The sequence below is a fragment of the Mugil cephalus genome, chromosome 20, assembly GCF_022458985.1.
Source record: "Mugil cephalus isolate CIBA_MC_2020 chromosome 20, CIBA_Mcephalus_1.1, whole genome shotgun sequence".
Lineage (NCBI taxonomy): Eukaryota > Metazoa > Chordata > Actinopteri > Mugiliformes > Mugilidae > Mugil > Mugil cephalus.
In genome coordinates, this window is record NC_061789.1 from 12102425 (window position 1) to 12119232 (window position 16808).

The 16808-nt window shown below is 42.8% G+C and overlaps 1 protein-coding gene and 1 long non-coding RNA gene across 2 annotated transcripts; one reads left to right on the plus strand and one right to left on the minus strand.

Moving 5' to 3' along the window:
- Positions 1-973: 973 nt before the first annotated feature.
- On the minus strand, positions 974-11819 carry samd14 (sterile alpha motif domain containing 14). The gene is made up of 11 exons (XM_047570944.1): positions 11518-11819; positions 8803-8852; positions 7175-7332; positions 6932-7042; positions 6659-6845; positions 6386-6485; positions 5245-5313; positions 5002-5158; positions 3515-3637; positions 3252-3407; positions 974-1742 (listed from the first exon to the last, which is right to left on the minus strand). Exons 2-11 carry the CDS (start codon positions 8837-8839, stop codon positions 1587-1589), a joined length of 1254 nt encoding a protein of 417 aa, XP_047426900.1. The 5' UTR covers positions 8840-8852; positions 11518-11819; the 3' UTR covers positions 974-1586.
- A 575-nt stretch (positions 11820-12394) lies between these two features.
- LOC124998188 lies at positions 12395-16584 on the plus strand. Its single transcript, XR_007111034.1, has 3 exons — positions 12395-13314; positions 14383-14491; positions 16450-16584. It is a non-coding gene; the product is annotated as an uncharacterized LOC124998188 (long non-coding RNA).
- The last annotated feature ends 224 nt before the right edge of the window (positions 16585-16808 follow it).

A 16808-nucleotide genomic window follows, 5' to 3' on the forward strand; every position in this document is an offset into this window, starting at 1 on the left:
AATCCATTTTATCCTGGAAATAATCACAGGGAGGGACTGAGATTTGGATCTGACTAATTTCGAACTCAGATTTCCCACCAATATTTGAGTTTGAATTATTCTGAAATATTGATTATAGCTTCACTTGACATGTGTGGACAAGATTTTAAAGTCTGATATGGATTCATTGTAAATATTCCACTGCCATATCCCTCTGACAGTGAGATCACTATTTACCCTTCATATAAAGTGTGTGTATATGTGTAAAACTACTTTGACTTATGTTATTCATACACTTATAAATACACAATAAAAAAACAAAGCAGGCTACTATGAAGTTCCATGCAAAAGCTTTTAGTACAACAATTTTTAACAATACAGAAAAACTTAACACAATATTTTAAAATATAAATAAATAGTGCATACAGCCCACTAGTACTGCCAATACAAACTGTACAATGGACTAGTGAACTGTCCAGAGGTGCATATAGGAGCTTTGTAAAAAAAATAAAGTAAAATAAAAATAGAGCTAATGCATATGAAATAAGCGCTTGTGTGAGCATCTGTGTGATCCATAGGTGTGAACTCAGGGAGACATAAAAAAAAAGAAGAACGGCTCCCAACCAAACGCGACTCGGTTCACATCGTTCATGTTAATGAGCTGGTCAAAAGATTCGGTTCGTTCGTGAACGTCACAACTCTACCTTCTAGTTTCAGGAAGGTTGGTCGTCGGTTCCTCCTTCCTCCTTCGTAAATGACAGTGACTTCTGATTGGTCAAGACTCACCTTGCGTGTTAGAGTTTCAGTCATGACGTCCCGCAGATGACTCGATCAGGAAGAAACTCTGACGAAATGATGGAAGCCCCAAAGGACAAAAACAACAAATTCAAAATTCAATTAATCAACAGAGGAAGCCACTTTAAGGAAAGGTTGGCAGCATACGTTTTCTAAAAAGGAATGAAATGATAAATTATGATCAAGCTGACTAATCATTAATAAAAACAAATGATGTTTTTAGTTTTATCACCAGTTTTTATTCCACGTTTAAAATTTCTTTGATTTCAGTAATAAATGTTTCTGTTTTTGCTCAATGACATCATCAAAATGCTTAGATGTTGGATTCAAAACTAAAATAAAATTTGTATTTTAAAGTGAAGCTGTCCTTTGAGAGCTTCTGTAACATTAAATATTAAATAAAGACACGCAGCCTGAAATTTTTTCATAGTTTTATAACTTCTCTGCAGGACGTTGTTTTCTTCTTCTTCTTCTTCTCGTCATTTTCAACGATCTTTCCGGGAAGTTCCTGGTTTCCAGGGTGTGTGCAAACTGGGACTTTTTTTTATTGTGCTGGAACTTCACCCCATAGGAATCTTAAACCCAACTCTGGTCCTTAAACATGAATCCTGCCTGTTATCCCTCTTTGTCCTCCGCTCTGTGTCCCTCTTCTGTCCTCCCTCCTCATCTTGCTTTACCTCCCCTCTTTCTACATGTTGTCTTCTCTCTTGTAGTTCCCAGTCCACCTGTTTCCTACTACCTGTCTCCCTTCTAGCCACCTGGTCCCGCCCTCCTCCCTCCTCATCGTACTCTGTCTCCCCCTGGTGGTGCTTTCAGCTCTTCCGCTGCTCCTGGTCTTTCCTCCGTTGCTTTTCTTTCTGTTTCTCCAGTTTGTCCAGGGCTTTTCTCTCCTTCTCTGCTGCAGTCTGGATGTCTTTGATGCGACGCTTCAGGGTGCTGCGGTCGGACGAACTGAGCACGCCCAGGGCCTGCAGAAGTTGAGAGGACAGCAGTAGTCCTGTTACTGCCTAAAGCTGAGGACACACTACAAGAACTTTTTTTTTCTTCCTGATTTTACCCAGTTTGGCAAAGTCTGCATCAGTCTGCACTTGTTGGGCATAGTCGGCACAAAAATCTGTTTCGAGGAGGTGAAGACCCGGATCTGCAAGTGTTTGAGGTGAACAGACCTGACTTGACCTCCGTCGCAGTCAATCACGCATGTTTGATTTTTTTGAGCTAACAGGATGCACAATCTGTATGCAGTCAGGTAGCATGAAGCCATTACTGGGCCCAACTTCAAACACATGTTACCAACAGCCAATGAAAAAGAGAGGGCGGGGCACAGGCAACAGCATCAGAAGACAACAGGAAGTAGATCGAATATCAAAACAATCATGGGGAACAGTGAGAGCAGGAGAGTGGCAACAAAGCAAACCTGAACCACGGAAAAGGAAGAGAGATTAATTGAGTTGTGGTAGGAGTGCTTATATATTGTTGGTCGCAGACGGCTACTGCACATGCAAGAGTTTGTGTAAGAGTTTGATGCGTTAAGTTGTCTTGGTTTGAGTCTGTGATTCCTCATCAGGTTCAGTTGTGAAGTGTGTGATCTGCAGTCTTTCAGTCATACAAAAATCTACTGCATCCAGTCTATTAGTGTGTACTCCTGGTCTTTTCAAAATCTGGAAAGACTGTGAAAGTTGTGTCCCCTGATTAGGTAAATGTACTCAATTCAAAGATTAGTAAGGAATTTTCTATTCCACAGTTTGTCTGATTAATAGAGGGTATGGACTGACGTCATTGAGTCGCAAAAACAGTGAAATGTATCAGTAAATACAGGGAGACTGGAAAAAATGTAGATTATCGGATCAAATTAAGGACAATTGGTTTCGACAATGATCCATACGAACTAGTATGGTTTTGAAAAAGTGGATTAGCCTCAGTTTTGATTAGTTTAAGTTAGTTTTAGTTCAATTCAGTTATGATAAATGTAGCTAAATAAAAGATGCTAACACTAAGAGCTTTACTGAGAAGTGAAGTTAGCCATACAATAACGGTGCATACAAAAGGTGTGACTTCATCAAAAACTACAGCATAAATTAATATTACCTGTCGCAAAATGTGAACCACAACACCAGGTTTCTGTGCCTGGATTCCAGTTGTTTCTTCATAATGCAGCGATTCACTTACTTATCTGTAAAAATGTATCTCTGACTGCTTTTCAAATCTGTTGGTACAATCAATCACACAACAGCTCTTTGCATTTTTTTTTAACTAATTTAACAGTTTAGACACTATTAAAGCCTATGATTCAAACTAATGCTACTAATCTCCATGCTCAACTGTCAATTTTTTGCAACTCACTGGCCGTAACCATGGAGACTTCACTTGTGGTGACGTCACGTGCATACCCTCTATTATCTTATTTATTATTTTATACTTAAGCAGTGTACTTGTGTAAATGTACATGGCTACCCTTGTGACAGGAACATCATCCTCACCTTCAGCTTGTTGCCGTCCATCTGCAGCAGCTCCTGTCCATCAATGTCTCTCTCAGTGAATTCTGGGACGTACTGCTCCATGTTGAGACCTCGCAACCACTGACAAACCTCCTGTGTTGTCCAGGAGGAGACCAGCGATGTGGGTTCATCACAGGGCTGAGGAGGAAGAGGAGGAGGAAGAGGAGGAGGAGGAAGGGGAGGAAGCTGTGAGCCGAAGCCATTAGATCTGGTTTAAACAGGACAGAAAGACAGGTGTGCGTTACCTCGTCAGAGGACTGAGACAGGGTGTGGTACGGGTGGGAGGATCTGGAAGAGGAGCAGTCGATGGGAGGAGAGGTGGAGGAGGAGGTGTGAGGAGGAGAAAACTCCTCACTGAGAGCTGACTCCTGCAGGAAGAACAGACAAAGGAGGATGGGCGACAGCAGGTTTGAAATCTACACACACACACACCCTGTTAGAGCCATTAGTGGCTCTCTGATGGAAGTTTAATGAAGCTCTTTCCTCTGAGCGTTAATGGTGAAGGGAGAGGGAGAGAGTTGTAAACTCCAGAGATAAAACGAGACAAAGTGGAAACAGGAAGTGTGTCCATTTCCCCACTCACACACAAACACACACACACAGACACACACACACTTCCCCCGGGCTGCAACAGCAGAACATTTCGCACCGACCACAAAACAAACCACATGTCACGTGACTCTTCCTGGTGGTTAAGCTAAAAGCCCGCAGGTCCGTCATGATGAGTAAATCAGAAAAATCAATGTGCAGAAATGCTGTAAACTGATCCACTGCATGTGTGTTCACATATAACCCTCATCATTCAAACACACACCTCATGATCTGGATGTAGCACCATTTCTGAAGCGGGTGGATACCAGTCGGGTCAGATTTATATATTTAATGTAGTAGTTAATGTAAACCTAATACAAAGACACAACCAGCGATTACCGTCAGCACTGTAATTACTAGTCGCAGCGCTATTATCCCTTACATGTATTGTCTTGCCCTTTATGCCGTATGTAAAGTGTGACCAGTTTTTCGTATCTGTTGTTCATGAACTGCGGTTGTTGCGATTGCTGTGGCATTTTAAAATGTCTCTTCTTCATCGATCAACCTACCCTCAAAAGATTCGTTCGTCCCATTTTCGTCGTCATTTTTATTCACTGACCAAAGTGTCAGTTATATTTCGTCACAGTTTTCATCATCATATCTGACTTTTTATTTAGTTTTCGTCCGTTAAAAAGTTTTGTTGACGAATATTTTTCGTCATACTCTTTGTCAAATTAACACTGTTCTGGGCAAACTGTACTTTTAGACAGCTTGTGGAAGTTGTTCCTCTTTTCTTTGCTGCAGCCAATGGATGATGTTTTCCTGGAGAATTTGAGGTCCTTTGGCAACAAGAGCTGCTAATCTGATTGAGAAAACTTTGTAGCAGCAGTTCGTAGCAGCAGAGACAAGGCAGCTGAGGAGCTGTATGAGATTGGTCATCAAAAAGTTTGATCTAATAATCAAGGTCCGCTGGCGCAATGAGAATATAAATTAGAGTCTCATCTGCATATAAACGGACATTATCCTGAATCTATGCAATTTCTTTGCCATCATCATGCTCTGGTCCTGCTTTTAATTAACAGAAGTTAATTCCTCATCATCTGCATCAGGTTCGTGTTCATCTGCAGAACTATTGTCATTGTAGCAAGGAGAAAAACAGACGACATGTAAAAATGGATGAAAGATCGCGTTTGTCTTTTACCTGTGAGTGAGACTTTCGGGGTCTTGGGGAGCTCAGCGGGGGGATCTTGGGGGAGCAGGGTGGAGTCCCAGAAGACGAGAGTGACCCCCGCCCTTCAGTGAACCAGGAGAATGAGACAAAAGATCCGGATGACCGAGACGGACTTTCGGATGGCTCTCTGAGAAGAGAGACACATTCAATGTTGATCCCGTTAAATGCCGAGATTTCAGAAGGAGGTCTTGTATGTGTGTGTGATGGACTCACCTGCTGCCCACAGAGAGCCTGTTGGATTTATCTTTTCTCACTCTGATGTATGATCGTCTCAGAGTTACCCTGTTGGACAGTGGACATTTTCAGTGTCAGAGTTTAGACGCATTTTTAAATTATGCTGATGATGATGCTCTTATATACAGTTAAGAGTATTTATATGGATCAGACTGTAAAGAAGCAGTGTAAGTCACTCAGACTATTCTATGGTGTAAAATCTCCTGTCTAACTCAAAGAATTGTCTGAATTTTAGCAGTTTGCTCCCAGAACAAAACTTTTTAATGTTTTGTCCTTGTGACCTTCAAGGCCTCTGGGGGGTTTAAAACTTTAATCAGGTTTAGGGGCTGTTCTTCATACACCTGAAGACCATCTGAAACCACCACAGTCTGGACAAAACAACATGAACAGAGTTTCCAGACAAGTTTTAGGCTCCAAACATGGCCACTGACCAGCAGCTCATTCTGTTTCTATGCAGCAATGCATTTAAAATGATCTGTTACCTGGCTAGGCAGTCACTATATAGTGGTACCGTAAAGCAGTGGCTCTCAACTTTTTTGGGGTCCTAGACCCCCAGCGTATTTTTGATCTACGCTGAGGACCCCCCTATTGTCAGGGTAGATCAAAAATTAACTTAGCTTAATTTTAAGTGCCAACCTGATCATGCAAGTTAATGAGTTTCCCCACAACATCTTATTTTACAATAAGAGCATGATTAAGATATGAATGGTGTGTTGCAACAGTAGGGACATCATAATTTGAAATGGACGCAGATTAAGTTAAGTTTATATTAATAGCATCAATCAGTAACTTGAAACAGAACAATGCAACCAGGAGCGAGATGTCTTATTAAAATACAAATACTTACACTTGTGAAACAGATGTAATTAGAGAAAAAAAATCCTATTGCCCTCTGTTGTTTAGGTGGATAAAGTTCTCAGTGTCATTTGAGTAAAATAATCCTATTTCTATAAATGTCATAGGATCTTTTTTAAACAATATTTTATTTTCACTGATCCCTCGCAATTACATCACAGACCACTAGGGGCTGAGAATCGATGTTGTAAAGGACCTGGTGATGCAGGTTGCGTAGGGTCCTCACAAAGACAGAAAGGTCAACACATGTGTGTATGAGTCTCACCCTAGGTCCAGGAAGCGTCTCTTGGTTTTCTTGTCGAAGACGACGGTCGGACTGCCGGGATCAGCTGGACTGGTGTCTCGACTCGTATCAGAAACCAGCACTGACACACCCACATGCACACACACACACACACACATTCATTATACAAGGGTGTTTGCAGGTGTGCAACTTTACCTTTAAACATGTGAGCTGTTTCCAGGTGTGTTAATAAGTAAAAGTGCGTGCTGTTGTGTTTGCAACCATGTGTGATGGCGTGTGTGCATGTCTGTCTACCTTCGCTGTCGGGCCTCCTGTTCCTCCTGGTGTAAAGAGGAGAGCAGTCGGAGGACGGGCAGGATTTGGATGGCGAGCTGCTGGGCGTCACCAGAGGCTCCTGGGATGTTGCATTGGTCAGCTGATGGTACCGGCCCCGCGGAGGAGCAGCCAATGAAGCACCACCGTCCTCTGGAGAGCGGCGCACCTGAGAACACAACGCGTAGCCACAAGTTCTTTCATTAACATTAAAATAATGTATATCAATGTACTTTCATCTCTGATGGGTCTCACCAGCGGTGTATCAAAGGAGAAGGCGGGGCTTCGAGTTGACAGCAGAGAATCAGGAGAGGGGCCTCGCATTGCCAGGTGCAGGGGTGATCGGGCGGAGTGTATTGGACTGTCCTGATAACACACACATAAACACACAATGTTATATTATAGTTGTTTGGCTTTTACTTAAAGTCAATGTGACGAGCTCTCACTTAATAAATGATTAAGACTTGACATATTTTGACTATTTAAACATCTCTTCACCTTCCTGTCGAGGCTGTCGTCGCCCTCCGTCGAGCTAACGCTGTCACGGTAACGAGACCTGGAGGGCCGGTGCCTTCGCGTTTTGACGGACAGCTGGGCTCGGCCTTTCTGGATGCTGTTGTCGAGCAGCTCGGTCTCTGGGATCGCCTCGTTCAGGTCTGAAACCAATCATTCACACTTCAGTTTCGCACATGTACAGATTTACAGCTGTGCTGCCGGGGCAGAGGAGGTTTGTGGGAGATGAACCCTGACCCCGTGATGACCTTGTCTGCACGTTATTAATCTTTATTGAACACTTTGATTTTCTTCTCTTTATATTCTCGAAAATGTGATGATGTGGTGACGATATTTTTTCCTGTTTTCACTGGTGTTTTATTTTGAAGGACACATTCATGTTTATGCTGCAGTTTTTTGTGATGATGCGTAATGTGCTTGCCTTCCTCCTCTTCCTCCTTCCACTCAGGGCCCCATCAAATATTCAACATGCTGACCATCTCACCCCCCGCCCCCATATACACATGAATCAGCGACTACTCATTCATAACTTTTTATGGAATTGTTGTAATTATTTTTATTATTATAACTTTGTCTTCTTCTATATAACCTTGTTTTTCTTATTCATATTCCGTCTTTGTGCGCAGAGTTCAGACTTGTACAACGATCTGTGCAAAATATAAAGGCTTCCTGTCTCTCCTCCCCCACACTGAGCTGACAGCAGTTTATTTCCCATGGGGGGGAGGTAAACCCAGAGTAGGTGGGAGGGAGAGATAGATGCGCGGGGAGAAGAGTGACGGAGGTTCTGGTGGTAAAACATTAAATTCAGGTGACAGGGAGAGAAAATAAAGATTTAATGAAAGTTTGATTAATGGAGAGGTGAAAGAGAGACGTTCAGTGAGAGGAAGAGAGGGGGGAGGGCTCAGAGGAGAACAAATCACATTAGAGGGGGAGGAAGGAGAGACATTAGATGATATTAGAAACAGGAGAGAGAACAAAGGAGCGAACGTCAGCTGTTGGTAATCCCAATGATCGTCTCTGATCAGCCACTGGAGCAAACTATAGATTTTAAGCAGAAAACAATTCATTGGTCTTCAACAGGGGGTTCGCGACCCCTAGGGGGTCTGCGAAGGTATCGCAGGGGGGTCGCAAAATATTCCGTTGATTATATATTTTTCTATATTTTTTTTGATTTTTACCCACAATTTTCCCCAACATATTTGAATTTCTTTAAATACACTTTAACTTGGATCCATATTTCAGTAAAGGTGTCACTGGAGGCAGAAGACGTTATCTTATACAGGAGCTGTCTCAATGTCCACCGTTTCACACAGAGTGAAACGCTGGATGACACCTGTCAATCAAAGCCTCCTGTACACAGCAGGCCCCGCCCCTGTTGCTGCTGGGCCAATCACAAGGCTGCATATTACACACTGACTCTGTCAGGTACCCCGCAATTGGCCGAAAGCTTGCAGTAGTAACAGAAGAGAAGCTAACAGTACATGATATGTATAGGTATGTTTATGTTTACGCCAGTTGCACGGCCACCCTACTGTTGCACATATTTGAAATAATAAAAAAAAATGTAATAGCTTAAAGCAAAATGATAATCTCTGTGTTTATGTGCGACTCACCGAACACGTTGTCAGTGTCGTCCAGGCCGGCAGACATGGCTCAGCAGTTACTGTCCAGAGAGACAAACAGAAAACGACAGAATTAAAGAGGCAGGAAGTAAATGTTGAAATGAAGCGAGCCAATCATGTCGAAGCTAACCGATCGCCACCCAGTCAGCGATGTTGTTTGAGGCTAATGCTAGCACTTCGATGGACTGAACTGATGAGACGAGAAGTGGCAACATGTAGCTGAGCGACATGAACACCATGAATGAACTAAACAAGTGTTAACGTGTTCATGATCCTCAACACAGACACACAGCCACCACCCTATGCTAATGCTAATGGTCAGAGAAAACTATTTTTTCAATTGTATGTGAAGGTTCTCAGTCGTCCAGGTTATGATAATCCAAAAGGCGTTAAAAACTAGACATATAAAGTTTCTTGAAGACATTTCGCCGCTAATCTGAGTAGCTTCTTCAGTTTCAAGAGACAGGTAGTTTAAATAGGAAACTCTGTGGGTGAGACACATCAGAAACCTGCTGGACGTATTATTATTATTTTTTTAATTGTTTTCTACTCTGACCCACAGTTTGGTTATTAAGAACCTGAAACACAGAAAAATCAATTCATATGATGAGCTCTGTGGATGATACTCCAGTACCAATGATCGGTCAGATGATGTGCCGTAAACAACAAACCAGCTGATCAGTGCAGCAGAGGAAGCAGCTTTCCAAAATAAAACTCTGCTCTGAGATCATCTGTCCCTGCAGATTTCTTCCTCCCCCTCGCCACCCCCACCCCTCCACCCCCCACCCCCAAGCAGTTGACCTCTCAAAAGGCTCATTAAGGACTCAAAGTGAGTCCTGAGGCAGGAAGTCAGGAGGGAGACGTTGAGGCTCAGCTGATGCTGCTGACCCACTTCACGGCAGGACTCACCGCTTTCAGTCCATCTCACTGAACATCACAACACACACACACAGACACATTGTAACCTGCTGTACACCCTATGCAATGATGATGAAGTTCTGATGAGGACGTCTCAGCAGCTGTTTCTGAACATGTTTCTCCGAAATTTATATCAGTCCTCAGTTAATCCTTATCAAAGTCGCCTTCATCTGATGCTGCTTGTCCTTCTGTGATGTTTGTAGATCAGCTGATCGTGACAGAGTCTCAGCCGCACACGGAGGAGGAAGGTAAATCCTTTTAGAAGCAGGTGGTTCTCAAATTAACCTCTATGGTGATGGTTTCCATCTGTGTTGGCCTGTCTACCTACTTCTTCAGCATCGTCTCAGAACATCTTCACCTGTCAGAGCTCATAATCACATGTGACTCATTTTCCAGAATCTAAAGTTGGCAGATCGTGACATGACACAGGTTGACTCATGAAACAAGTATAACGAGCTTGTGTTTGGCGGCAAACCCTCAATATACGCAGAGCAGCCACAACATTATGACCACTGACGGGAGAAGCAAATGACACTGAGCATCTTGTGACAATTCAATGTTCTGATGGGATTTGTTGGACCTGGCATTCATGTGGACACGTAGCGCCCACGTGCACCAGGCCGGGCACCCCCACCCCATAGCTCCGACGCTCCTTAATGGCAGCAGACATCACCAGCAGGATGCAGCCTGACGCAGACACACACACACACACACACACACACACACACACACACACACAAAAACTGTTCAGGAACAACTCAGAAAACAAGGTGTTGAGCCGGAGGACACCATCAGGATCCCCGTGTCCCTTCTCTGATGAGTCACAACAATATTCGGAAGGTGGTCATAATGTTATGCCTGGTCAGTGTATAGTGCCAGATATCTTCAGACACATTCTGGTGCAGACAAGATCAGGGAGTTCTCAGCTCACAGCCTGAAACACCTGAGCGGAGCCGAGAGTTCAGTGGATCGCCGATATCTCGACGTCTCCGTCGGGCTTCAAACGCCGACAGGTGACGTTGGACGAAGAGAGAGGTGGAAAGACGCAGACACAGGCTGGAGAGAGACAGAGATAGAGAGAGAGAGAGGGGGAACTGGGCAGGTAGCCCAGGACGAAGGCCATCTGCTGCCTCGCCCTGCAGGAAATAGCCGGACAGAAGCCGAAGCTCAGAAATGTCCAGCAGCAACACACTCGGGTATAAGCGCACATTCACGCAACAGACAGCGGTCACGTTGGGCTGACACACACAGTGGAAAATGTTTCCACTTGATGACATTTGTGGGCTTCGCACACACCGCAACACACAATACACGTTAGTTTGTGTTGCGTGTCAATCTCTGTTGCGAGTCACTGTTTGTTGTGTGTCAGCCTGTGCTGCTGCCAGTCCGTGTTGTGCTTCTTTGTCGACTCTCAGCGGCACCGAACGACGTCCCCGGCTTGAAATGGAGCAGACATGCAGGGAGCATCAGACCTATCTGTGGGCTGCTGTTAGACTGGGTGGAGATGCTCAGACACACACACACACACGGGCACGCACACACACACACACACACACACCGCTCTAATGAGACAAACACCCTGACAACACAGCGCCGCTCATTCCCAGAAGACAACAGGAAAATGCACCGTCAGAGGAGTGTGTGTGTGTGTGTGTGTGTGTGTGTGTGTGTTTGTTTGTCAGAAGAAAAGATGGAGGCTGAGGAGCAGATTAAAGTCGTGATGACAGACGTGTATAAAGACACAGGAGAGGTAAACAAACCCGCAAACAAACAAACACATCAACTCACCTTTCTGTCTCTCTCTCTGTCTGTTGTCATGGCACACCACCCTCTCGCTCTCTCCCTCTCTCTCTCTCTCTCTCTCTCTCTCTCTCTCTCAGCGGTAGGTTACTGATGACCGCGTCTCCCAGGGTTCCACGGGGCTTTCTCCGCTTCAGATGACAGTGTGGGCTCCGACCGGAGGACTGTGGGCGCTGTAGTTTCCTCGTCAGGACCCTCCGCTCTTGAGCGAATGCTGGCTCACTGCAACTCAGCAGAATACTGCAGCCTCCATCTGAGCGAGCAGCACCAAGGACAGCTGAGACACTCTGAGGGAGGAGGAGGAGGAGGAGGAGGAGGAGGAGGAGGAGGAGGCTGTGATCATGCAGGGAGGAGAGAAGCACGATTGGATGGAGGAGAGAAGGAGGGATGAGGAGAAGACAAACAGGAAAATGAAAGGAGCGAAAAGGGGCAGCACAGAAAAATAATCTGATGAAAACATGGACGAATAAAAATATATAAATAATATATAATAACAAATAAATAATTAAATAAATATAGTTAGAATTCTAAAAATAGATACAGTTTCAGGCAGATTAAATGTAACCAGAAAGAAAGGGGATGTTAAATTCAAATTTTTTTCTCCTTATTTTTTCAGTTGTGTTGAATGTTCAAACCATAGACTGTATAAATATGGACTTTGCTCTGTTCTACCTCCACCAGTGACAAAGAAATATTGGAATATACACTGTACTTATTCATTTATTATCTCCAACTACTAACCTACTTACAATTATTATTGTTTGTACTTTTGCATTTTAATTTGGCCCAAGTCCCGTCCACTAACAGTTTAGACCAGGGGTCTTCAACGTTTTTCAGGCAAAGAAAGTAGGGTTCGCTTGGTAGTAGCGTGTTTTCACTTTAGTATCTCCGGCTGCTTCTCCATCTCTGCAATTTTGGAATTGAATGTTTTCGATCAATAAAGATGGAACACTTCAAGGAAAGGTTAACCACGGGGGCTCGGAGACGCAAACACTTGCATGACTCGACTTTGGGGAGATTACAGCTAAGGCTTTAGTCGCCACCGTTGAGAGTGAAGCAGGAAGTAGAAACTAAAATTAACCTGACTAGAAAAAATTCTCAGTGCTGACTAAGGTTTTTACAAAGGGAGACAGACTGAGAAGCGCACAAGTATAAATGGTTTGTGAAGGCTACATGCATAAACTGCGGTCTCTATGTCCATCAGTACACTAAAAGTGCCTTAACGTGGAGGAGGTGGAGCTTATGACCTGTATTGTACCTAACCCTAACCGTAAGCCTCGCTCTAATCATAACCCTAGCCACTAACCCTATGCCCCCTTTAACATGGTTTTTCCATTGGTTTTTCCTCTTAAATATCTGCAGTGTCTTCCACTTCCTGGTCTGTTGCATTCTGGGTACTTCAAACGTCTCTCTTTTGATGGTTCATTTTGGCTGCCTTTTGGATTTAAGATCTTAGTGTCACATATTGGACGAGCCGTCTCATAGTGCCGCTTCCATTTTTATGCTTTGTATACATACTTTTCACTGTTTTGAAATTTCAACATGTTCAACCATGATTGTACCCCGTTACCTGCAGTGACTCCTTCTCAGATGGGTGACTTCACATTCCACTAAATGTTTAAGATAACTGTTTCTTTATTCTTCCCCATAGAAATGACCTGTCCATGGGATGTCAGCTACTATATACAATCAATGGGTAACAGTGGAGGAGAGCTGATCTTTGCTCTGATTGGCTGGACTGGTGCAACCTAGCGGTGCTAACCAACAGTCTTTGCTGGTCAGGTGGTGAGTTATGTTTTTTTTTTATCTTCCTATCCGCCTATCTATCCCCACCCATACAACACATTGTGGCATTTTGGCCCTGAAGGTTATTTCTTTATTTCAGGTAAACCTTACCAGAAGTTACCTGGTGGAGTTTTGTCCTTCTTGATGTGAGACAATTAGTTGTCGTGTTAAGTCAAGGTAGTGATGTAGCAGCAGCAACAAGAGCTCAGCATATGAGGAACCCCTTCATCACTGTTAAAGCTGTCTTAGTTATCAGGTTACCAAAGCTCTGATGGTAATTCTGTCTTCATTATGAAACAAAGTCAATCAAATAATAAAACGGGATCTTGAAAGAGTTTTAATGTCAGTGACTCACACCTCTCCATAAATACCTGTGTGCAAGTTCAAACTGTCTTCTTGAAGTGACTCAGGGTAAGTTGACATATTCCTTAGAGTTACTTTGAGGTGATCAGGCTGGATTTGTGTGAATCTGAACTGGATGTCTTCATTTGTAACTGTAACTCTGGTTTATATGTTATATTTTACTGGACACATGGACTTGGATTGATACTAAACATACTGATACCGATCCACTACTGGATCCACTACTGTGGAAATCCTGGGGATTTTGGGGGGCGGTTCCAGTTGCATTATCTTTTCACGTCCGATGTCCAACGTCAGTCTCAGTGTTTCCAAGCATATTTAAGGAGCTGAAGTTCACATGCTAAATATTTTTTCAGTAGCTCAGATTGTCCTGCATCGCTCCAAAGAAGGTAAGATGTCTCTACACAACAAAGATTTGTAGGTCGTGTGAAGTTTGTCAGCCTCAGTAACATTTTTGAGACAAACTCCCACTGCAGGTATCCAGGTTGTCAGCTCCTCCTTGCTAAAACATGTCATGACCACTGTGTTCATATCATTTAGCCCATTCTCATGTTTTGAAATTCAACATGTATGAATCAAGCTTTAGTTTAGCTCAGCTGAGTCTGTGTCATCGCAGGATGTTTGTGACAGAATTCATTCAGCCCAGAAAAACATTTACCATTTCTTAGACTTGTTGTTAACAGTAAAGTTTTTGCCATTCTCCAGGTCGTAGGAGGAAAAATCAGAAGAGTTCAGCTATGAACAACATCACATTAGACACCACTCAGAGTCTGAGAGACCTGCAGCTGGAACTGGAACTGGAACTGGAAATTCTGTGAGTCTCTAAAAATTCATATAGCTACAATCTATCAAAAATTTCTCACAACAATTAAACATGTAGATCTCACATGCGTCAGCTAAGGTCAGTGTTCATGACTCCACCATGAGAAAGAGACTGGGCTAAAATGCTCTGCACGGTAGAGTTCAAAGACCAAAACCACTGCTGAGCAAATGGAACATAACGGCAGGTATAATTTTTTGGCACATCTTGATGATCCCCAAAACTTTTGGGAAAATACTCTGTGGACTGATGAGGCAAAAGTTGAACTTTTTGGAAGGTGCGTATCACATTACATCACAGTAACACCACATTTCAGAAACAGAACATCATAGCAACAGTAAAATCTGGTGGTGGTAATGTGATGGTCTGACATAAACCAGAACTTGGCGTAAAAGATTAATACTCGCTTTTTCTTTATCACAACCATCAGAGGAATAATGACAACTAGGGTCCACTATTGATGACGTGTTACACAATTGAATTAAGGTTCAACTATTTGATAAACTCAACCTCCAAGACTAAAATGTCAGCAGTATTAAACCTTAAAATACTTTAACCAAATAATAAATACTTATCTTTTGAACCATAACAGGACACACAACATGCAGGGGTTTCATGTAGTGACATGCGTTGGCCTGTGTCTTACCGTTGGCCCACTACACCAAACTGTGGAGTCTTGCCATGACACAGGGTGCGTCTTCGACATAATTTCACAGACCTAACTATAACCCTTCCATCTTTATACTGTCTATGGTACAAACAGAACCCTTCTGCTAAATGTCTCATCAAAGGGTTTTAGATTTACATTTTAGGACAAAACTGAAGATGATTAACAGATTTTTTTCAGATTACTCAGAGACTCCTCCGTCAGTCTTGACAACAGCTTTGCTCTGTTTCCAGTTAACAGGTAAAACTTAGCAGATGTTACCTCTGCTTAATGTGAGACCATTAGTTGTGTGTTACGTCAATGTAATAGCAGCAACAAGAGCTCAGCATATGAAGAACTCCTTCATTACTAATAAAGCTGTTGTCAGTTCATTGATCACCACATAAATCAATACATGTTACATAGATTATGTCTGTTAGTCTGTCTGTGAAGATGATTCAAAAAACTCAAACAAGTTCAGCAGAAATCAAACTTTAAATCATCCAAAATCAACTAAAAACATTCTAATATTTCCAATGGTTTATGAATAAATTGAACTTTTATTCATCTTTAGATTTATAAACTGTTATTGAAAGACAGTTTGTGTTTCCATCTTAGTGACACTAGATGTCACTGTTGTCGTTGATGACTTTCAGCTGCTGCTCAAAGTGATAATACAGTCCTTTTGATATTTTATCCAGAATCCTTTGCAGACAATGACTTTGACAGTCTGGAACAAATGGACATCAGCTTAACTAGTTTTAGTGCTTTTTTGCCTTTGGTCTTGGCGTTTGGTCTTCAGTGCACGTGGAGAACAGAGCATGTGGGTTTGGAGAATGGCGCAATATTTGGCAGAGTTCAATGTGACATCACAAACACTGAGATAACCAACACCAGCAGCACTCATGAATCTGCAAACCATGATACTGCCTCCACTATTTTTGACAGTAGGTACTGTACATGGTGGAGATACTGCTTCGGCTGGCCATGGAAACTGGACTCATCTGACCACAGAATCTTCTTCCAGTTCCTGACTGTCCAGTTCTTGTGTGCTTGGGCCTAACCAGGCTAACCTCTATCAATCATTGATCAGGGGCTTCTTGACAGCCTTGTAGGACCTTAAGCCATGATCTAAAAGTCTGGACACCAGTTTGGTTTGACAACTGCTGTTGGAGCTCCTGGGATGTCATGCGGTGTTTTTACCTGCACATGTAGATCAGGATGTAGTAATTTTTTTCTGAAGAAACCCTTGGACGCCCACATCTTGGTTGTCTTACAAGTTGTTGGTTTGTCTGTATTTCTGCAGGGTGGATCCAGTACTGAAAGACTGCATCTGCACTTCTGGCGATCTGGTGGCAGCTGTACTCTTCCTAACTGAGAATCTGTATCTTCAAGTTTTTTTCCTGCATTAGGTTTCTTGTTTTAGCCATTTTTGTTTCTGAAGAACTTCTAAATGTATTGGCTTTATATAGACACCAAGCATGGCAACAGAAAAAAATGGTCTTTTAATAAAAAACACGGCCTTCATTAGTGGATCACTCAAACTTTCTTTTGTATTTTTATGGAATTAATCAGTTTAACCAAGATTTGAATGCCTGTTTCAGGATTTGTTTAGTATTTTGTCTGTGACTGTACTAAAAGAAATCGCACTGTATGGTTCCAGTA

Coding starts and splice junctions, on each gene's coding strand:
- samd14 (XM_047570944.1), bottom strand. CDS start 8,839: ATGTCTGCCGGCCTGGACGACACTGACAACGTGTTCG. Junction 5,314..6,385: donor AGACGCTTCCTGGACCTAGG/GTGAGACTCATA, acceptor ACTGTCCAACAG/GGTAACTCTGAGACGATCAT. Junction 1,743..3,251: donor TGGACGGCAACAAGCTGAAG/GTGAGGATGATG, acceptor CAACTTCTGCAG/GCCCTGGGCGTGCTCAGTTC.